We start from the raw sequence: 23,455 nt of genomic DNA, 5'->3' as shown, positions 1-23,455 counted from the left end.
GTTGCCAACAGAGAAGCTTCTACTGTCACTCAGGAAAGCCATTGACACTGGTAAGTCAAGGCATGTGTCCAAGGCACAAAAAAGAAGAGAGAACTGTGGCAGAATCCAAAGATGATTCTTTCGTTCCTCCCTGAAGAGCTGGGAAGAAGAGATGCCATCCTGCTAAGGCTTCTGTAGGTCTCTGTGCAAGAAAGATGGTTCATTATTTCCTACTTCTTATGCCCCATTTGAAAGCTTCTCCAAATAACGGTCTAGGAAGCATTGTCTCCTCTTCTGTCTCTGCAGTGGGAGAAGGGAGATAGGAGATTTAGAGGTAAGAGACACTCTGGTTGACTTGCCACCACTGTGTAAATAAGTATCAAAGAAATGTGCCATATTTTGACTAAAAAGGCCAAGTTAGGCTTTGGGGATGATGTCACTATATTGGAATAAGGACAGCAGCTCTTAACCATATGCTGCCTTGGATTGCATTGGCAGTTGTTGCCTTGCCTCTGATACATACATGTGCTATGACCTCTACGTGTTCCAATAACACACTACAGTTATACTTGCCTCTCTCAGCTGAGTGCACTGAGTGCCTGAGCCCAGGTCTAGCAGAGTCCCCAGCTCCCGTTTATTGATGAATAAAGGTGAGGAATTTGGACCCTATAACAATTTTCTGAGGCTAAATAAACTCTGGATTTTATCTACAGCCCTGCGTAGTACCTACTGCACTTCCCAGCTATGTAGCTATGTAGCACATTTCAGTTTTTAATCCACTGCAGTCTCTGGTCTCCTGGCTGACACCACCTACACTGAAAGTTCCGTTTCCAAGTATTTACCTAAGAGGCCCAGTGGCCAAGGTTCCGATCCCACAATTATTTCTTTTTCTTAACAGAAATAACATAGGCTTTCTAACCACATATAGTTTGAAGAAACTGAACGGAGGTTTTGTTTTTCAGGTAATTCGCTGTGGACGTCTTTATGTAACTGTGGTTGACTTTGTGTTATTCCAGAAATATTCCAGCGGGGTCATTGGTGCTGGAGATGTGATTGCAAACAACACTAGAATGGAAAAACATTCTAGGATACATATTCTCACATGGCTCCATTTACATCCTCAGGCTGACACTGAGAATCTGAGTCAAAATACTCCTCACTGTTGCCTGCAAACATGCTGCACTACCAGAGGAGTTTGTATCTTAACTTCTCGTGTTCCCTGCAGGGGGAACAAGGGGAGAAGGGTGAGGAAGGCTTTCCTGGAAAAGCCGGCCCTAAGGTAAGGAATTTTATTTCATAGTTTGCTGTAGACATTGAATCAATCAAGGTGTGACTTAGGAAGGTCTTATACTGAAGTCAGGAGGGTAAGGCTTCTCTAAAGTTGGAGGCGTACAAGGATGAGCAGATGTAGCTCATTGCCTTTCAGAGTTCATGGTGTTCCAAAATACCAAACCCTGTTTGATGCTCCTCTCTCAAGTCTACATGTGTAGGGTGATGTGACCTGGCCCTTGCATTGCCTCCCTGTGGGCTGGATTCTCAAGCCATCCAGAAGGCAGTTTCAGTGCCTTATGGGGAAATAGGTAGAACAATATAAGCCAGGACAATAGGGGACACACTTTACTAATGAGGAAGTGTTCTTACAAAAGGGTCAGGTCCTTGCAATGTTAAAGCCTTGCTTTTGTTTTTCCAGGGTGAACCAGGGAGCCGTGGCCAACCTGGTGAGCAGGTGAGCAGGAAAAACAGTCTTAGCAGCAAGGCCTACCTGTCAGAGCAATGTAAAGTGACCACATGCAATAAATGTCATTTGTCAGTAATGACATCTGTGCATGTCATTTGCATCTGCAATTGAAGATGCTACAGATGAGTGGGTGAGACTCCTGGTTGGACAGAGAAATGCAAAAACTCCAGAAGAAAAATGTGCTGAATCCAGCTTTTCATTGCATCCTGGAAGATTAGGTCATCTACTTCCTGGTGGATAGGGAGGAAAAGGCAGTCCAAGTGGCTTGAAAGTGCTTGTTTGCCTTCACACCTCAAATTAACCCAGGATACTGGTTCTAGAAGATTAGGAACTTATAATAACTATGCGATGCAAGCGGTGATGCTGTCTTTCCTAAGTTGTAAATGCTTGCTGGGAAATACCACCAGATGACTGTTAGAAGTTACACACTCGTCTTAGTCTTTTTGTATTGGGATTCGGGTTTCAGCAGACAACTGCTGAAAAGTCCTGCAATTTTCTAAAGCACACAGCTGTCTACAAAGTCCAGTCAGGACCACTAACCGTAGATGTTAACATTGTCATCCACATGCCAACTTTCCAACTATAGTATTAAAAACTGTAGAAAAGGAACAGCCCAGTGCAACGAAGGGTTAGACCCCCAACCAAAGCACTGCCACGCAGTCTGGACCGTCTCCCCACACAGGGCTGTTTTGAATTCTAATATCACCTTCCAAAACACTTGCCTCTCGCTGTAGTGTGGTGGTCTCCACACGTTTCATAAATGTTCTCTTTTCTGTCACCCCAGTCATAAATTACAATATTGAACACTGCAGACCCTCAGAGGACTTTGTATATCTTCCGAATTTGACAGGAAACAGCTAATAACAGGGGTGTGAGTGTAGTTTCTTCAGGCAGTCGTACTGTGCTGCATTTCTGTAGTTTGCTAACGAGAATGTCATGTTGACCCATGTCAGATGTCTTATTAAAGTCAGGATGCATCACACAAATCCTTCCTTCTTGTCTGCTTCATTATCATATCAAGGGAGGGAACTGGGTGGGTTTGTTATAATCAGTTTTTAACAAATCCATATTGGCTGTTTTGTATTATCTTTCTGTCCTTGAGCTCATACAAACTCATTGATGTTTTGCTTCAGTACCTTTCCAGAGGCCAAAGTTACACCACATGTTTTTTATTTTCCTCCAAATTGTCCTTCCTTTCTTCTTTAACGTTAGGCCCTCTGTTTGTCCTTATGATCTCTGGGGTCTCATCATCAGCCAAGATCCTGCAGTAGCTCATAAAGCACCACTCCCTCTGTCACCAACTGTCACTTTCTTTAGCATTCTCCAAACATTACCTTGATGTTCCTAGTCATACTTGGTCACTGCAGCATCTTGTTCCTCACCTGATTTCTTCTACAGACTTATTGTACCTATATCATGATAATGTTTGGAGTCTTCCCATATTTCAGTGATAATTTCATTAAAGCGGGGATCACCTTTTCTTGTTCAGTATCTGTACAGCGCTTAGTGCATTTGGGTCCTGTCCGTGACTGCGATCCTTTGTGATATTGCACTACAAGCGCAGATAGCAGAGTAATTATAAATAGGAAAACATGTATTTTCAGATGACAAACTGGGTCAATTTGCAGCTAAATTTGAGAATTCTTCATATATTTAGAACAAGCCACATAACACAGAGATCATAATTGCTCCAACCAACAGCAATATTACGAAGAAGAAACTCAAATGTAAGGTTCAAACGGAAAGAGATCCAGATGTGCAGTTACTGCATCCAGAAATTTCTAAATCTGTTCATCAGGTAACACCTGTACCATTCAGATAAATACAGTGCATTTTTTGCATTTCCAGACTACATAAAGAAATAAAAATTAAAGTTAGATTTAATTCTTTTAGCTGCTTTTATTTGCTTGCTTGGTCTTTCTACAGAGCAGCATGAAGAAAACTGGTCCTAAATTTCATGGTGTCAATTACCTGTCTAATGGCAAAATAGCAGAGATCATAGCTGCTGTTTCAAGTAATGATTTTCCAAGAATAACAGATTATTTGATAAACAAACTGATCTCATTCTCTCTCAAAAAATGACTTCTATAATCAATCCCATGAAAAAACTGGGGCAGGTTCTGGCCTACAGCATAGATCGTACATATTGTGGTCTGACTAGATATCAAGAAGAAACCATCTGCAGACATGAATTCTGAACAATTCACAGCCTAATATCAGACATACAAAGAGAGATGGCTAAATCAAGGCCTCGTCCTCCACAGCCTAAGGGCACTGTGGCTAGATCAGCCTACCCTGAGGACCAGGCTTGATGCATTTTTAACTGACAGGAGTGAGCGAAGACTTTGGCCCCCCATTCTGCCTTTTCATTCTCGATTATATTTGAGAGTAACGGGATTTATTAATAGAAGCCATGCTTGACACCTCTTCTTAGATTTCACACACGTCTTTGTCTTACTTTCAGGGTGAAGCAGGTTTTCCTGGTCCTCGGGGTTTACCTGGACTGAGAGGAGAAAAAGGAGACCAGGTGAGTGACTTGGAGCCACAGCATGACATTTTTTTGGCCATTTGGTGCCAAGAAGACTTCTTGTGAGTGTCCCTAGATGGTGGTGTCTCTTGTGTGATTTCTGTGGTGAGCAGCTGATTGGAGTCCAGCCAAGTCACCAAGTACCCCTTCCAAAAAGGTACTTGACCGCCTAGTGACTGTTCTTAATTGTGGCAGAGGTGCTAATGACCAGTGTCTATGCTCAGTGCAGAAGCTTATGACTGATGCCACGCTGCTTGTGAGGCGGCAGAAGAGGTACAGTGCTCTTTAGGCCTCACTTTCAGAAATACCTGCCTGATTTGGGAACATTAAAAAACTGTAATAACAACAAAAATTCAGAAATCCCCCTTGTCAGTGAGCCCTGGAGAAGGCTCCAAATGGCTGGATCATTTTCTGATGGCCTAACTTCCACCCAAGTCCTAGTGTCCACTGTTCCAGACCTCCAGGGGCATCTGCATACTGGGAAATAATTGATCAGGGGTCTGACAATAAAAGTAGCCATGTAAATGAGACCCATGCTCCTGGTAACTGACTACATGCTTGAATGGGATCAAGAAGGGTCTAAAATCAGCTGGGGTCTTATTGTTCAGTTTGCTATCTTATTTGTATTGTAGAACATAGGATATAGCCTATATTCTCTCTATATATAAAATCATAGAAGTGTAGGTCAGCTAGCTCCTATCTGAATGCAAGATAAATATATTTTGTGTATGCATTTGGAGAAGTACTCACATCATCCTTGTTAAGCATCTCCCGTTCAGATGACCACGTTACCTGTGCAAAATAAGAGAGGCAGGCACCAGTGAATGGATGATTCAGAAATCTTTTATATAAACAAAGCTGGTAGTATGAATGTCCACTTTGGGTCTTAAGTCCTTTTCTGGTGCCTCTTTGTTCAACTAGAAAAAAATCTGGCTTTTATAAGTGCATCAGGCAGTAGGATTTTCCACATGCAAGTTATTTTAGGGTTGGTACTTTCCTTTCCATAATCTTAATTGCTATTCATTGGATTTTTAAAATAGTGTGGACATTTTGAAGCCACCTCCAAAATGTTACATTTTTAATTGCTTGCATTGCATGTTGGGGTCAAGGTAAGATCAACTGACAGTGTAAAATATTCTAGGGGGACTGATGCAACCAAGTCAAAATTTGCATATTTCATGCTTTTCTTTCCCTGCCTTTAGGGAGAAAAAGGAAAAGATGGTCTCCCAGGATTCAAAGGTGAAAGAGGAGAAAAGGTAAGTCTTGAAATGAGCATGATATTTCTTAGACAAGAAAGGAAAAGAGACAAAGGGTCAGAGACAAGCAATAAAGGAGAATATCTGAGGAAGGTTAGGACCATTGGAAGTCTTTTACCTGAGCTTTACAGACAAGCGGCAGAAAAAGGTGTGTGTGGGACAGAGACAATCATAATGCAAGAAATAGTAAGCAGCTGATGAAATCTAAGGACAATTTCTTTAATTCAAGGAAACTTTTCTTTGTTTTAGATATTTAGGCTGATAAAAATAAGCCTGGAATTAAATTCTAAAGAAGTTTTCTGTGCCTGCCTGTGATGTGCTAGAACAATAATTTAAGGAACTGTCAGGGCTTTTGCCATCACAACACTATTAATTTTAGTGAAAATGAGAGAACTAGACAAAGGTGATGTCCACCAATATTTACATTCAACCCCTGTGAGCATGAAGATGAAGCACTGACCTTGCAGATGCCTATGGTTATAGAGTGAAAAATTTGCCCTCATTAAAGTGGTGATAGCCATCAGGAAGTGGGTACCACTTTGTTCTTCTTCCTAGGATGTATCAGTCTTCAGTTTACTAGTGACATTCACTATCTGTGGAGGTGGTAATTCTTTCATGAGTGGTCAAATGACATCTCCAATGAAGCACCTGAATTTCATTTATCTGGGAGGTTTGCAAGTGTTGTTCATAGTTCTTGGCTTTGAAGTGTCAGGGGGACTGACGTTTGTGGAGCCCAGCCCAGAGGAAGGTCAATGGCAACTAAGACACACAGACTATAACTCTCATGAGATACCCCAACAACAGTATAGTTTTAACTCAAAAATTAGGGGGAAAACTGGATTTAGAAACTTATATTTTAAACATGGGATTTTTTTTTTCCATCCATAAAAGAAGTTCAGCTCAAACATGTTTTTTGATCCAGAATTTTGATCAACTTTAACTAAAAATGCAAATTAAAGTCCATATCACTCCTGCACTGGAGTAACATTAGAAATTCATTGACCTGTGAAGTTAGGTCAGTAAAAAAGTCATAAAGTGATAAAGACAAGAAAGTAAGAGCCCTGCGTGCAACAAAGCAAGGACTGCAGAAATTCTGGCCAGAGCAATGGAGTAAATTTCACCCATCAGAGAAGTGCTGTGGGATTTTCAGTGTCACTGAGCTGGCAGGTTGCCATTGGGTTACATCTAATCTGGTAGTGTTGCATCTTCTAACTGATAATGGTGAGGGGTTTTGGGGCATCTTTTTATATCCTTAGTTTTATTTTTCTCCTCTCTGTAGGGTGACACAGGTTCCCCTGGACCCCCAGGCTTACCTGGAACAGTAAGTAAGATTGTGTTCTGTGCTGTAACTATATTCAAGGCATCATTGCACTTCCTCCACACAAATTCCTCAGAAACAAAGCTTTTCAAGATCCTTACTTCTCTGCAGAAACCTTAGGACCCATTTGCTCTGAGATATCTCTCTTTGCTTTAGAGAAGCAATATCAAGGTCTATTTGGTCTTTTTATTTCTGGGGGAAGTTGTGCCCTCCTCTGCCTCTTTGCAAACAGGATTTTTATATGCCCTTGCCTTGTAGTAACACTTAAATTGAATTTGTGATTTGTTTAGCAGCTGTGGGAGCTGTGTGAAGGTCATGACTGAAAGCGGGGATTACATTTGTACAGATTTTCCAGGGGAAGCTAGATTTTTCCTACTGGGATCTCAGGATAAAACTGGCTTGCTCTCAACAGATGACAGTGAACAACAGCTTGTCTTCTCAGGGATGAATTCACCTTTTTCTAGGATGAGCAGAGCATTCCACTTCTCATTGACATGAACTTATGGGGTGGAGCACTCAGCTTCAGTGATGCTGCAGCCTCCCAGAGCCTCCATTGTATACAGTGCCATGCTGTGCTGGAACCCCAGCAAGACCCTCTCATCCCAGAGCTCATTCTGGGTTCAACACTGAATCCAACACACCAACTAGTCATACCTGATTGCATGTAACCTTTCTGCCAATTAAAAAAAAAAAACCAAAACAAAAAACAAAACAAAACAAAAAAACCGCGAAAAAAAAGACCATGATAACATTAATTTATCTTTTTTTAAAATTAACCTGCAAATTTCTTTGGGAGCATGAGTATAATTACAATGAAGTTCACTAGTGATTAAACGAGCATCCACTGAATGTAAATACATAAACCTCAGCATTCAGTTCAGCAAAATCTGAGTAAGCAGCTTGTAGTAAGCACTAGGAACTGGCCTGTCATTGCAACAGGAGGGCTGATTCCAGTCACAGATTCTCCAAAAGTTAGCAGATATCCACTTGTCAGCTTTGCTCACCGCAGCTGCTTACAGCTGCCACATTCACAGATGATGGAGAGAATTTGAATCAAGGTCTGTTAGCAAAAATCAACTGCCTAAAGACCTTCATGCAGCCATGAAAGCGTTATAATTTATTCCTGCCATTAGTTGAGCCTCTTTAGTCTGTGCCAAAGGGTGCTCCATGGTATTGTGTAGGAAGACTTCATGTGTCACAAGAATGACCCAGTCACACAACCAAGGATAAATCTGTTTTAGTAAAGGTGGAGAAGGCAGCTTACATGCACAGTACAACGTGGCTAGATATAGAGAAGATACGCCCAGCTGCTCAAGCTTCTTGTGTTTGCAGGCAGAAATAATTTCTATTTCAGCTGTAAAAGCAGGTGATTTTGACATATCCTCATTTCATCAAGGACTAGTTTTTTCTTCTTAATTTTATCAGTTTTGATAAAAGAGACCGCCCCTTTACAAAACTTTATCCTTTCTTTGTGGCTAGTTCTTCAGAATGACTATGTAATTCCTAAGACAACCATATTGTGATACATATGTCTTGTACATGACACAAAGCAGAGAGAGAACACACGTGGAATCAAGAAATTTAATAATACTGAAGACGTCTCCAAGTGCAAAAGTCAGCTGGAGACTGCTAACTGTAAACTTGCTAACAAGGTTAAAGATTGTTTGGCTTTTCTTAGCAGTGGGACATACAGAATGTTTTTGAGATTTATGTTTATATTTCAAATATTGTAGGAAATGTCTGATATTTCTAGACAGCCAGATGTTACAATGAGTTGCTCATTCATAAGCCTCCTGATGGATACATGGATTGTGTAATCTCTAATGACAAGGAGAACACATAAATTACTGCATTTCAAAGAAAATAGGTAATGCTTATTTTAACACTCTGGTTTCTCTTCCAGACAGCCTTCTTCACCCCACACCCTAGGATTCCTGTAAGTAACATCTCTAATAAGCATGGCTTCTGGCTTGTTGCCTCTTGTATCTGATTAAACACACAGCACCTTAGTAATTTCCATGTTATCTAAATGCTTTCAGTTAAAAACTCAGCTTGAGTTTGGGTCTGGGCAACTTCACCTTTGTAACCAGCCATGGTAAGAAGTCCACATCTGTCCTGGTAACAGCAGCATCCAAGCCAAGTGTGGCTGGGGCATAGCTGTAGGCTGTCCCAGCCTCTTCAGTGTAGTTGAAAATTAAGTTTTATTTGCCACTTGCAGCCCATAGTGGGAAATATCTGGTGTTACATAGGATCGCACCGTTGCTATGTGAATAAGCTTAAGGATCAGGAGGTTTTACGGAATGTATAAATGGCAGAGGTAGGCCGTGAGAGTGCCATTAGAAAAGAAAGTGCATACGTCAGGTTCTTCAGAGGCTGAGAAAGGAAATAGGAATGTAAGGTAGTACTGGAAATAGGACAAAATTTCTTTGGTTTACTTTTCCCCTTGGCTTGTAATTTGCTAATATATATACTAAGGAAACAGGCAGAACAATGACATCTTTTGTGGTCTCCGTAGTGCTACAATCACAGGAGTTCTCTCTTTTACTTTGAGTGCATTAGTCTTGTAAATGAGCTGCAAGATAGTAAAGAATAAAAGGCTTGCAACGTGTCAGCAGGTCAGGCTGCTGGGATTTCTCCATGTGCAAAATGAATGTGATGATTCATACCACACACAGGTATCATCACATCACTACGGATGTAGCACAGGTCTGCACATAGCATTGCAGGCTTTGGGAGGAGAAGGGGAGGTAAGGATAGTTACCTTTAATTAACAGCTCTACAAATTAAGGTGTCAGAAGCTGGTGATAAGCGTTAGTAGCATGCCATGGGTTATGTTACGGAGGCCGCAGGACCAGCAGGGTGCTGAAAGTTGTCATGCACTCTCCAAAACACGCTTGCCATTGCCTTCCATTGAGTGTGTGGTGTATAGTGCCAGGGAGCAACTTACACAGGTGGAGACAGGGAAACACAGCCTGGAGAGAAGGCAGCAGTACCATTACTCTATTTACTTATTATTAGTTAAAATAAGTTTAATTTAAAACACACCTTAGTAATTTTCAGAAATAAAACATCCGTGACCAAGTGAGTTTGAGCTCCTATTTACCCACCAGCACAGCTCCATCATGTGTTTTGGGTGCAGCCTGTGCTGTGAGTTCTCCAGAAGCTTGCTGATGCATTAAAGCAGTGGAGCAGGGATCAGTTTCTTCCATGGGATGCAGGGAATTTTTTCATGTTTATTTAGGCTAGTCAGTTAAAATCAGTAATCACTCTTGGAGCTGGAGTATGTGAGAACCACAGTGATGGTCAGGTACAATGGCTGGAGAGAAGCAAAAGCAGTAAAATGGGAGATGGCTCCTCACTTTGCTTTCTATCTCCCACTGAAGCTGGACACAGCTGAGCCCCCACTGCATTTGCTCTCCTTTAAGTGGCACAAAAATTACTAACATGCTAATTGAGACTATGGGAGGACACTGTTGAGAGCAGGTCGAGGAAGCTGTAAGCACTGATCTGGCCCAGGTTGGTAGCAGCTGTTAGCTGTCACCACACCATTTCTGTTCACTGAGCTGTAGGAAGGAAGTGGGTAGCAGTCGATTAAGTCCAGCTGCCAGGGGCAGAGGTCTCCACAATGTGCAGCACTAGCGGACAGTGTTAACGTTCTCGGCAGATAGGTGTGGGTTCAGCAAATTTGAAAGGACTTGCAGGCAGATTTGCTGGCAGGTTAGGTTAAGAAGTGCTGCCTCTACCCATGTTTGTGACTGTGCAAGGACATTAGATGGGAATTTTGCAGATTTTGCATTACCATGCAAGTCAAGTAACAAGGGAAAAGTGGGAGAAAGGACAATATTTAAAAAAATCTCCCTCACTGTTATTTCTTCCCTTTATAGTCTTGTGTTCCCTGGTAGTATGTGCTCTTGTTCCCATTCAGTAGTACCATCCCTGTCGACAAATTTACTGCCCATGAAGGTGGTGAAATCACCATCCTTGGAAGTGTTCAAAAACCATGTAGTTTTTAGAGGCATGGTTTAATGGTGGCCTTGTCAGTCCTGGCTTAACAGTTGGACTTGATGATTTTAAAGGTCTTTTCCAACCTAAATGATTTTGTGATTCTACGATTCTATGCTCTTTGTCTGTGCTTTATGTCTCTGCTCTCTCAAAAAGGTTTCAGAGCTTGAAATGTCTTTATGCAAAAAAAAAAAATCCAGTCACAATTATACAGGCTGGTTGCGTAGGACCCTTTGCTTGAATCGCTGTAGAGGGTCCCGTTATCTTTCTGGCGGCCACTAGATGGCAGCAGGGACTGCCTGATTAAAAATGGAACTCGCAGGTTGCTATTTGTAGACTAAAATTCCTCCTATTATTTATCACAGATGATAATATTTATTCATAATGCATAATAAATACAGACATAAGTAATATTTATGCAGTTACATTTATTTGGTCTGTTAGAGAATCATTTGCAAATGGACTTTGAATTCCCAGGTGTTGCAGAAATGATTGGCAAATAGCTGATGTGAATAAAATTCAAGCTGATTTGTCTTGGGCTCTGCATTTTGACTGATCACTATTCCTTGCGTGTGTTTGTAGCTTAAATTACTGATGTTCTTACTCTTCGTTGATTGCATAATTGAAACACTTCGTATGATAAATAATGAATAAGTAATGATTGCTGTCGCCTGAATACATATGTTCATATAAATACACAAATGTAAGTATTCATATAATGCCTGCTTTTTCCAGCTACTTCCATAACTGTGTGCTGTTCCTTTTCAATCTATAAAAAACTAGAAATATGGACTTATTGATTATTGCTCTAGAGCTCAGAACAAAGCTGATAACTTGCCGGAAAGCATCTTCGATTTACGTAAGGAGAAAGAACAGGAATACATTAATCCTATTAGTCAGTGATGGTGGTGCATGAAATAATATACTGACATTGCAGGAGGAAGCAGAAGTTTTATGAATGTATGGGGATGTTAACAGAACTAGAGATCAGGAAAAGCTGCGCAGTACACATCTCTGGAAGTGCCCAAGATGAGATCCTGAACACCCCTCTGTTATAGGTGGAGTAGGGAACTGTCTGCAATGTGGGGTAATTTCTCCAGTTGTAGGATAACATGAGGTCTGTGGTCCTACAGAGAGGTAATTCAGTGCTTTTGCTGTTGGTCATATCATCAGGCCTTTTTAGTACATTGGAGCTGAATTGATCAAATTTTGGAATAGTAAATTCTTTACTGTTCTCTATGAGGGAAAAGTGTTCTCTTTTTAAATTGAACATTTTTGCAATTATCGTAACAGTCCAAGAAGTCTAGACAATGATCTCCAAGTCTCAGTGTATGATAGCAGTTTTGGTTCATTGACCTCCAAGTCCTCTGAAGAAGGTACTCTATGTCAGATATGGATAACTGATTGAAAAAGCTCTCTTACCAAACATGACTAGTGTGGCTTCCAGCCATGGAAATAACTTTTACTTCTTTCTTTTTCTTATTGTTTTATATCAGGGTGAACCTGGACCAAAAGGGGAGAAAGGAGATCAAGGAAGAAGTGGTGAACCTGTAAGCACAGCCAAGTGTTTCTTCAGTTGGTTTTGAACTTTAGCAAGGAGAGGACATGAGAGCTGCCTGTTTTGGAGGGGAGACAGTGGGACACCCTCCTTCCATAGCTGGGATGCTTTTCTCATTGGAAATGGCCACAGTGGTGCTTGGCGTTGTACTGACTGTAGAGGAAGCTACATGACTACATGAATTTAAACACCCAATTTATAGCTCTGGGCCTTAGTAGCTGAAAAAAGGATTATGGGATTTGCTAGACAGAGCTTGGCTGACAGCAAGGTTGTACAGGATTTATTCAGGCTTTTGAAGTGATGTGGCCTGGCTAAATCATGCACTTGGCTACTCCATTTGTGTTCTGGACTGCTTTTGTTCTGGGTGGAATTACCAGGAAAGACAGAGTTCTGTAAAAACCACCCTTTCTTCTCCCAGTGGGAGGAAGGAGAAACATCTGTTCAGGAGAGGAAAGGATCAGTTTCCTTCAGTTCCTCCACCTCTCCCTCTGTTTTTGCAGGGGTTACCTGGGGCCCCAGGTGAGCAAGGTGTCCCAGGACCTGCAGGAGTACAGGTAAGAGGGCCCAGCCTTGAAGAAAATCTTTGATATGACCAGAAAGGGGTGGCTTCAAGATCTATATCAATGTAAATAATTCTTTCCCTACACACTATGACCCCATTTCTCCTTCCTCATTGTTGTAAGCTCAGGGACTTCTGTAGAGGTATGGTGGCTTATGCTGGCCATCAGGGTAACATGAGGAAAACCAAAGCAGAAACATGGCATCTCTGTAGCATAATCAATATTGTCTGAAAGACTCCTTCCAACTTCAGGGTCCTTCAAGAGAGCATCTTGCATTGATGCCACTGAGCTACAGGCATCACAGATAAGTTACCGCAGTACATCGCCAAAACGTTGCAGAACATTCAGATTCGATCCCAGCTCATTTGAGCTTGAATGCATTATGGCTCATATGAAATGGTTTTTATAGTCTCAATTATCTTCTGACAATTTCTTGGCTCATGCGTATTATTTCCAGTCATCACAGAGGTAAGTTTTCATGTCAGCATGGGTAGGCGTTCACTCTGCCATGGTATGTGCTGTGCCCAAGCCATATAATCAGCGCTTGCTCGGGCATCAACAGCTTTGACAGGTTGACAGCAGTTTTAGAATTGTGAAAAAAAAAGTAATACCATGCAAGTTTGAACTAACATCTGCTAAGTGGGGGACTGTTTGGTGTGTAGGCTCTGTTCTGGCAAAATCCTCAAGAAAGGGCTACGTGGTATGCAGGACTGGGCCAAACACTGTGATCTGTTTTGACCATTTCTAAATGACTGGTGTTTGTATTTGAGAACTGCAGGCAAAATGTTCTCTGTGAAGGGACACCACCAGAGTTCAGGTGGAAGTAGCTGGAAGGCCTGAGGGTAGGAGTTTTGCCCAGGTGAATGCCTGCAAGTTTCAGCATCCTATGCTGAGAAACAGCTTCTGAGCTGATCAGTCATTAGTAATTCTTCTTCTGTCTCAGGCTTTTCTTTTTGTATTTCATTTTCTTGCTGCAGAGAGAACCGGGAGCCATTTCCTCAGCCATTAAACTCCTCTGCGTATTGATTAATGAAAACCATTGCCTAGTGCACGTCCAGGAATCTTGAAGTTTTTTTATCTGGCAGGCATTCCTGTCCCATCTCTAATCCGCTGCTATCTATTCTTTCCACACAGGGCGTAAAGGGGCAGAAAGGAGCCCAAGGAGAAGCTGGAGCCCCTGGAGAGACTGTGAGTAGCTGCTTCCCTTGCAGCTTTTTTCCCTGACAGTAACACACCTGAAGGGACACTGAAGTCAAAGCCTTGCAGTTTCGCAGTTCCAGGCTGCTTGGGCACAGAGCACATCTTAAGCTGCAGCTGGAAGAGTCGCTGCTTTTGGGCAAACAGGCACAGCTGCATGAAACGGATCAGTGCCCGCACAGCCCAGCACCTTCTGTGTGGGAGCAGCAGCCAGATATTTCCAACGTGGCCGACAGGCTCCGTTAGAGTGACAAAGTGTGGGGACCATTTCCTTGGCTCAGAAAGCAGGTAGCTCAAGTTTTGTTACTGCAGTTCCATAGCTGCAAAGGGAAGGTGAGGGAAAGCAACAGAACTGCAACGGAATTGTGCATCTTCTGTTGGCTCTCTCTAATACAATGCCCTCTTTTCTGGGTGAGGTGCCGGCAGAGCTTGTTATTGCATTGTGATATCAGCCAAGGCAAGGCAGCCAGTTGGTGCAGGGACCTCACTTCTCATCAGCAGCCTGATTTAGTTTTTGATCACCATTGGTTTTAGGCTTCTTAGTCAATTCTGCTTTCTTTGATACAGGCTCATCACCAGAGGCATCATCACATACCACTCTTTGAGTCGTGTGTTGTAGGGAGTGCTGCTATTGCCTGACTGGGCACTAAAGAACAGCAAAGGATTCAAGTCCTGTTTTATTGTTGTGAGAGTTTATAAGCCCTTTGTAGCTGAATAAAAGGCCACATACTTTCTTTGCAAGCAGAGAAGAAAGACTGAAAGACTCTTCGAAATAATGATTGAGAGAGATGATGTTTGTCTGGGAGAAGGAGGGAATAGGAAATCCAAATGAACCGTCCTGGAGAACTGAAATTTCTTCTTCCACCTTTGTGTTCATGGTTTTCCGTCTTGGGCTTGTGCTTAGGTGTTGTCTCTAGCAGTGCTTTGATGCTAAACTCTGAACTGCCTGTTCCCAGCTCTCTTTCACTTTTTGTGGAAGGACTCCTTAATCTTTTTTTTTTTTTTTTTTTTTTTTTTTTTTTGGGGGGGTGGGGGGGGAAGTCAAAACAAAAGAAAAGTTCCCCTTCCACCAAACCTGTCCATTGATTTGTTGGTTTTATTCCTTTGTACAACTTGGTGGCTTGGAGGACATTATATGGAAATGCAGGTATATGCTGGCATCTTTTTTTCTTGCCATCCTTTCACAGATTTGCCGCTGCTCCAAATATTTCTGTTGGCTCGTAGACAGGGACTATAAATAACGCAGAACTGAGGAAACATTTAATTCTTTTTTAGTGAGCTAAGGCAATGGATAGACATTCATTTTGTGAAGAGCTGTGCTTTGGAAGATTTTCATCGTCTCCCAATTGTTTGTGTTGTCCTTCTGGAAGATATTACTGGCCAGCCCTTCCAGCAGGAGGGGTTTCTTTGTGCTCCAAGTCACACTGATTATTTCAGTTTGGTGATGCAAATATTTTTAGATAGACTGTCTGGTTTGGCCCTAAATGGATTAGGTACGCTAATAGAGAGCCTTTTCCTTGCCAAGCTGTAATGACAGGTGAATCCTGGCCAGTGCAGGGTGATGAGCAACTACAGAGGTAGCAACTTTAACCTGATACAGCCAAGCATAGGGGAAAATGTCTAAATATAGCTAGGTAACCCCAAACATACATCTCTGTGGGGTCATAAGTCCCCAAATACATGTCCTCTCATGTTCCCCATGCATTTTTAGGGACACAGATGGGCCTTTCCTACCCTAAAAAGCTTTCATTTGCAGACAGAAAAGAGCTGTGATTTAGAACAAGAACAGTCTGAATGGTTTGTCCTGTTCATCTATTTATTGCAAATAAGTGTTTTTAGGTTCTGTTCCCCAGAGTAGAGAAAGGTAGAATTGTCAACAAAGAGTATTTTGTTGACCTAGATTTTTATTTTGATGATAAATCAACATACTTTACTCTGTTCTTTTGATGTTTCAGGCCCAGACTTTTCTTCCTGTATCTCAGCTAGACTTAAGATTTATGGGTTTTGGAAGATATTGCTGGGCTCCCAAATTGAGTCTTCATCCATTTTGTATTGTTTCCTGCTTCTTTACACTACAAACTGTTTCCCAAAAATGCTGGGTTTTGCTTTGTTCTTGTACAACATGACATGTACAACATCTCTGACATGAACTCCAATCCTACTTGGGACATCTTGTTTCTATGATGGTACAAGTTGTGAATTACACATTCACATACATTTCATTTTCTTAAAATAGGGTGTGACTGGACCAGCGGGGCCCCCAGGTCCAAGAGGCTTGCCGGGAAATGTGGTATGTATGCACCACTGTATTTGTTTTCCCATCTGTGCCCCGATTTCTTCATTTAATATATTTAGTTTTCCCTTCCACAGGTTTTACTATCAGGTTCAAAAGGCTGTGTTTCATTATACTTTTTAAATGGTTGAATTAAAAGATCTGAAAGCACCTGGGAATGATATATCCATGAAACATATTCTTATATTCATTTGGAGCAAGAAGAAGGCATGGAGACGCTTCATTCTTCACTAAATTGTCAAAAGCAATATTTGCTGCCAGCTTTTCGAAAGAAAAATGGCAATATTTATTTTGTCGCTGGTTTTGTTTCCTTTCCCTTGTTTTCATTTGTCCTTTCCTTTTGAAAAGATGTCTTCTTGATATAAAAATTGCATGTAAGGATTTGATCCTGCAGTCAGAGCCTTGAAACCAATATGGTGTCCTCCTTACCTCAGTAGATGTTCATCACCATTTTTAAGTTGTGCATGATAGAGTTTTTCATGTGTGCAGAAAAGTCTACTCCCTGCTTCACCAGTGTGTTTTCTTTCTAGTACCTGGGGTTTCTCTGGGTTTACACCAGAGTAAGTGAAAACCAGCTGTTAGACCCCATGTTACAATGGATTCAGGCACAGTGGTTTAACACAGAGGGATCTTTTTTATTACCTGGGCAATCCAAGAAATCTAAAATTGCTTTTCTACTAATTGTTAAGATACATTTGATTTAATTGTATTAATGTAGTGATTTAATTTCAAACTGAAAGATGACATTGAAAATGAAGACCTTTTTCAGTTTCATATTCCTTTATGCAAACTTCTATACCAGTAATACAAATATATTACCTACAAAAGCTATTATATTTGGAAATAATTTTTACTGGTGCAGAAAGGAAAATAATTATGGCATATATTCTGTGGGGAGGTCAATCCAATCTTACTGGTGCCAAGACATCATTTCACATCTTAAAATGAAGTACCACTCCAAAATGTGTTTTGGTGAGTTAGGAAGTACGGTATTTAATTTGGAGCTCTAAATCATCTATATCTTGACAAGAAATCCTTTGAGATCTGCCAAGATGTGAAAAGGATTGAAAACTGAAATAGAAGGTAAAATGAACATAGCTATGTTTTTCAGTGTATAGCTTCGGAGAGCAGTAGCCATAAAAAATTAATATTGTGAGACTACTGGCTTCTCTGATACAGAGATGGTGATTGGGGGCTTGTTGGTAATGGATTAGGAACTGCTGAGGATTTCACAGAATGAAAAAAAAAATAGTTATTTGTAGAAGGAGAATGCACAAATCTGGGATTAGCTCAATTTCTGGTCTTGCTGTTCAGCTCTTTTTATACTGAAAAAAAATAACTCCTTTAAGGATCTGGTACACAGCTCTTCTGTGGTATTCTCTGGATTACAGGTTGTACTGGGAAATGTAAAACTGCTGCTAATCCTTGAGATAGATTGTACTGAACCCACAGGTCTATCCATTCACTTCAGGATCAAGTACTGCCTAAAAAGAAAGTTTTAAGCTTTAAAGTTCTTTTCTCTCCAGGGTGTGCCTGGAGACCCTGGACTACCAGGAAAGGAGGGAGCAAAGGGGGAAAAGGTATGTTTGTTCTTTCATGGATCTGTTGCTTTTCTTCTTGGGCATTTTAAGTAACCTGGGACAAAAGCAGTCTGAACTGGGAAATTATTTCATAGGTTCATAGATGGTTAACACCTTAGTTCATTAGATCATTTGGGCTGGAAAAGACCTTTAAGATTATCAAGTCCAACCCTAAACCCAGCTCTGCCAAGTCCACTGCTAAATCATGTCCCTAAGTGCCACATCTACACATCTTTTAAATACCTCCAGGGGTGGTGACTCAACCACTTCCCTGCGCAGCCTGTTCATATGCCTTTCAGTGAAGACATTTTTCCTAATATCCAATGTAAACTCCCCTGGTGCAACTCCTTGTTTTCAAGGTTTTCACCCTGTTGCAAGCTTTTTAATTTACCTAATAAAACCAGTGAGGTACAACTGAAGACAGTAAAGTCGCTGCTACACATATTGCAATTATGATCTTCTGCTGTCCTCATCAACTGACGAGAGGGGATTTGGTGTTTTAAGAACTTCCTGTTCACCACTGTAAATCCAAAGCTGGAAGAAAAATTGGCTTTCATGGTTAGGAAACTGAGATTTCTGCTTTCATGATAAGCTGTTGTACCTGGACCATTAGCTCAGCTTTCCAGTGCATCTTCTTTTACCTTTTGCCTGCCTTGCCTACCTGTTATGTCCCATCTTACAGGTGGGCAGTGAACCTTCTGAGGTCAGGGGTTGTAATTTGTTTATATGTTGTACAGTGCCCAGCAGGGTGTAGTCCAGATCTTTGTTTGTTGGAGTAGGAATGATTAATGAGAAACATGGCCCCATATATATGCATATATATCGGGTTTAAAATGGGATGAATCCTAGCCCCTTCAGTCAAATCAAATTGCAGGTTACTGAGATCTACCTCAGGGTCATGTGTGGACTAAGGGTTCCCTCATGCAGCTGGCTCACAAAAATTTTGAAGTCTCCTTTTATTTTTCTTAAATTTACAAATGCTGTGAGTTGACTGAAGGAAAAAACTTCCTGTAGAAGAGGGTTTCGTATGATACTGAGAGAAATTCAGTGGAGAAGGCTAGAAAAAACACCTATCTCTCATTCCCAGTGAAAGACTTGAGACAGGAATGGTCTTTAGTATGTTACTAAAAGTTTTGCTGGATTGTCCTCTGCAGGGTGATCCTGGAAAAGAAGGAGAAGTAGGTTTACCTGGGCCAGCTGGTAAGCCAGGGCCTGCTGGAGAGCCAGGATTGCCTGGTAAGGGTAAAGATGGAGAACAGGTAAGTACTGCTGGCAAGCTTTGCGCTTGAGTAGGTCAATGTGAGACAGACGAGCTTGACTTCTGCAGGAGCACAGTGGGTGTGCGGCAGTTGGGATGCATTGTTACAAGCACTGGCAGGCTGGCTAACTGAATGCAGAACACTGCAGAGCACAGTGCTGCATCCAAGAAGGCAGAGAGAACTCAAGCTGTATTTCTGAAAATTAAACTCCCCTGCAGTGTGCCATGGTGGCCATTGAAAATGTAGGCCTCTGCGAGGAGTAGCTGTTCTTGTGACCAGGACAAAAATTACTAGCTTGATGGAAGTTCCCTAAAAGCATTTAATTCTAGCAAATTTAGCAGATTTAATTGGCTTAGGCTTTGTCAGCAAAATAATGCCAGAGCTGTGCGAGGCAAGGAATGCGGTGGGGGGGATACTTGCTACCTTGACTGTCTCAAAGTTCAGGCTCCTGTTTGGCTGCATGGTGACTGTTTTCTGGTTTTGCTCTGTCACTTTAGGGGCAAAGAGGCCCACCGGGTTTGCCAGGACCTTTTGGACATAAGGTGAGCATGGACTATATTGTGGACTGCTACTCTTAATCCTGGGACGGAGGAAAAAGTTATGGTGAAAACATGGTCTGTTTTTCACTGGAAAATAAGAGTTTGTGAAGCTGTCACTCAAAAAATGCACTTTAGCCTTTTAGGAGGTTCCTATCTTCATTCTTTATTATTCTTTACATCATTTCTGTAGATGTAAATATTAAGATAATAATTAGGTGTGTTCACCTTCCACGTTTACAATTACTTCCAGCACATTTAAAATACCTTTTCTGACTTTAGCAAGGCTTTTGACACTGCCTCCCACAGCATCGCATGGGCAAGCTCAGGAAGCTGGGTGAGGTGAGCGGACAGTGAGGGGCATTGAGAACTGGCTGAAGGGCAGAGCTCAGGGGGCTGTGACCAGCGGCACAGCCTGGCTGGGGGCCTGTAGCCAGCGGTGTTCCCCAGGGGCCACTGCTGGGTCCAGTCCTGTCCAACTCATCCATCAGTGACCTGGAGGAAGGGACAGAGGCACCCTCAGCAGCTTTGCTGGTGATACAGCCCTGGCAGGAGCGGCTGGTACCCCAGAGGCTGCGCTGCCGTTCAGCGAGACCTGGGCAGGCTGGAGAGCTGGGCAGAGAGGAGCCTGGTGAAGGTCAGCCAGTGTAAGGTCCTGCCCTGGGGAGGGACAGCCCCGCGCACCAGTACAGCCTGGGGGTGACCTGCTGGGGGGCACCTCTGCGGAGAGGGGCCTGGGGGTGCTGGTGGGCAGCAGGTTGCCCATGGGCCAGCAGTGTGTCCTCGTGGCCAAGAAGGTCAGTGGGACCCTGGGGTGCACCAGGAGGAGCGTGGCCAGCAGGTGGAGGGAGGTGATCCTGCCCCTCTGCTCTGCCCTGGTGAGGCTGCGCCTGGAGTGCTGTGCCCAGTGCTGGGCTCCCCAGTTCCAGAGACAGGGAGCTACTGGAGAGGGTCCGGCAGAGGCTACAGGGATGGTGAGGGGACCGGAGCATCTCCCGTCTGAGGGAGGGCTGAGAGAGCTGGGCCTGTTTATGCTGGAAAAGAGAAGACTGAGGGGGGGGGTCTTATCAGTGTCTACAAGTATCTTGAGGGCGAGTGTGAAGAGGACGGGGCCAGGCTCTTTTCAGTGGTGCCCAGCGACAGGACAAGGGGCAACGGGCACAAACCGCAGCACAGGCAGCTCCCTATAAGTATGAGGAAAAACCTCTTTCCCTTGAGGGTGACAGAGCCCTGGCACAGGCTGCCCAGAGAGGCTGTGGGGTCTCCTTCTCCATGTCCTGATCTGGACTGGAAGAAGAATAAGATGTTGAAATAGATTGTTTAATATGATATGAATAGGAATATAGCAGTATGAGACTAGATCCATCTAGGTCCCATATTTTTGAAATAACTAAACTTCTATGAAATGTTTTCTTTTTGTTTTGCTGCATTCTGTATAAATGTATTGCAGTCTGTTGTATATATATCTTTGACAGTTCAGAACACACACAGAATAATAGACTGAGAATTAATATAAAAGAAAAAAACACTAAATGAAATCTGATGAAATATTCTATTCAACATCAACACAAGAAGCTAAGAATCGTAATTGTGCATGGGAAAATACTATTGAAGTTTTTGTATGAAATTATGTTCTTGAATAAAATAACAGATAAGGGATCTGCTGGATTGTTTGAACTAATCAGAAACATTTTCTTTCACTGTCCTTGCAGTATTGTTTCTTTGTAATATAAGATTAGTTTAAGAATAAGTAAAGGGAAAAAAATAATGAGATATTGCAGACTGAATTTGGGTGGGCAGAATCCATGGGTAACAATTTTTCTATCATGCTTCTATATAGCTGGAAATAATGTAATAATAAATAACATAAATAAGCTTCATTGTTTTAAGTCTACTGCCAATGTGAGATTGCATCTCACAACTCCAATACAATCCATAAAAATCTTATTTAATTTCTCCCTGTAACAAAAGAATAGACGTTAAATTTAAGTGTTGCAGCTGAATTCTTTTTTAACTGTGTCTACTATGTGCATGAAACAGTGTCGAGTAGCTTTCTGTGCTCTTCAGGTTTTATTATTGAGAATCCTGTTTTCTAGAAGGGAGGGCTCTCCTTTTGTCGTATAGTCCTCTAGAAAGAGTGGTAGAGCTGTTGACATATTTTTACAAAAAAAATAATTCACCTGTGTAAGTAGGCCTATGTTGGTAAAGCAGAACATTAAGATGTAACCAAACCATCCCCAATTCTTTGTTCCCCAGATAAATAATCTGTATTTAGCAATGTTTGCAGGTTAGCTATCTACCATAGAAACACAGAGAAAAAAATGTGTATTATGGTGCTTAGAGTTTCCCCAAGCCAAGGAGAATGCCTAATATGCTGCACAGAATTGCAAAGGTTGGAAACTGGATGCTGTGCACTAAAATAAATTAAAATACTTGTTGAAGCTGTGCTCCCACTCAGTTATGTGATGTGGCACACATGGACGTTGTGTGACTCCTCACAGAGGTGGGCTGCAGCTCGTGTGAAGGGGACAGTTTTCTTGTCATGATGTGACAGTAACGGTGCCATATCCCCATCCTGCCACGACCTCATACTGTCCCTCTGTGGGCAGGACCAGGTCAGGATGTATCAATGTTACGTTCGGTTGTAAAAGCTGATTGTATTTCAGCACATTTTCTCAACAGCGTCCAAAGACCTTAACTTCTTCCTTTGTTTCAGGGTGAGAGGGGAGCTCCCGGCCTCCCTGGACAGCCAGGAGACAGAGGCGTGCCAGGAATCGGGCTGGCTGGACCCCCTGTAAGTAGCCGGTCCTGCTACAACCTGTAGCAAGGTGAAAACTTACACATCGCCCTCTGGGGAATGTGTTACCTGTGCACAGCTGTGCCAAGAGCCAGTGGGACATTGCACCCTCTGAAGGTGCAAACCACAAACTAGTCCAGAGGCTGCCGTTCAGGGCTCAGATGTCTGCATGTCTGTTGAGAAGGCTTTTGATGCATTTGGGTTTAATTGAAAAAGAAAGGTGGAAAAACGCTATAGGAGTGATTGGTACCATGGGCTGTTCCTCCTGACTTTTCTACATCATCTTGATGCATTGGCTGTGGATGTGAGTTGAGATCTGTGCTGAACCAGCAGGCCTAGTATACCATCCAGATGTAATCTTGCGGTCACCCTATTAGAAGAGATGAGTGTGACACTCATGCCCACATCAGTGACAGTCAGCACTCTGATAGGGAAATACAAAATCAGATTGCTTAAATTGCTGCATTCCAAGGCAGCCATTGTCCTCCTAACTTCCCACAAATATTTAGTTGGACATCATCCAGCTCTGCCCTCATGTCCTACTTATCAGTAGGCCGCAAGGTGTATCTGGGAGTCTGCTCTGGAAAGCTGGGATTTTCATATCACTGGGGTTTGATCATTCCAGTACCTGTCATGTACAACTCCTTGAGATGAGGGGGATTTGGGAGAGCTCTGACTGTAATCCTGCTCAGAGTCCTCCAGAGAGGCACTGAATTTGCAAGTGAAATATGTTTAGGAGGAACAAAACTTTATTCCTAGCCGTAATTGCTAGAGGACATCTGAGACCTTGCATTCTTTTGCAACCCCTTGTACATGCCGTGGTATTGTACCAATCACAGTCAATGTTTTCATGCT

At 42.3% G+C, this 23,455-nt stretch overlaps 1 protein-coding gene across 1 annotated transcript in view; it reads left to right on the top strand.

The window, feature by feature from the left end:
• Positions 1–23,455, top strand: part of COL22A1 (collagen type XXII alpha 1 chain) — a 237,337-nt gene that overhangs the window by 172,511 nt on the left and 41,371 nt on the right. The window contains exons 28-41 of the mRNA XM_055800757.1: positions 1,205–1,258; positions 1,670–1,705; positions 4,182–4,244; positions 5,447–5,500; positions 6,780–6,821; positions 8,722–8,754; positions 12,317–12,370; positions 12,879–12,932; positions 14,073–14,126; positions 16,372–16,425; positions 17,955–18,008; positions 19,163–19,267; positions 19,765–19,809; positions 22,520–22,597. Of these exons, the coding sequence (XP_055656732.1) occupies positions 1,205–1,258; positions 1,670–1,705; positions 4,182–4,244; positions 5,447–5,500; positions 6,780–6,821; positions 8,722–8,754; positions 12,317–12,370; positions 12,879–12,932; positions 14,073–14,126; positions 16,372–16,425; positions 17,955–18,008; positions 19,163–19,267; positions 19,765–19,809; positions 22,520–22,597 (780 nt within the window). The remainder of the gene's footprint in view (positions 1–1,204; positions 1,259–1,669; positions 1,706–4,181; positions 4,245–5,446; positions 5,501–6,779; positions 6,822–8,721; positions 8,755–12,316; positions 12,371–12,878; positions 12,933–14,072; positions 14,127–16,371; positions 16,426–17,954; positions 18,009–19,162; positions 19,268–19,764; positions 19,810–22,519; positions 22,598–23,455) is intronic.

The sequence above is a fragment of the Falco peregrinus genome, chromosome 3 (genome assembly GCF_023634155.1).
Source record: "Falco peregrinus isolate bFalPer1 chromosome 3, bFalPer1.pri, whole genome shotgun sequence".
NCBI lineage: Eukaryota > Metazoa > Chordata > Aves > Falconiformes > Falconidae > Falco > Falco peregrinus.
This window is presented reverse-complemented; position numbering and strand designations above follow the sequence as displayed.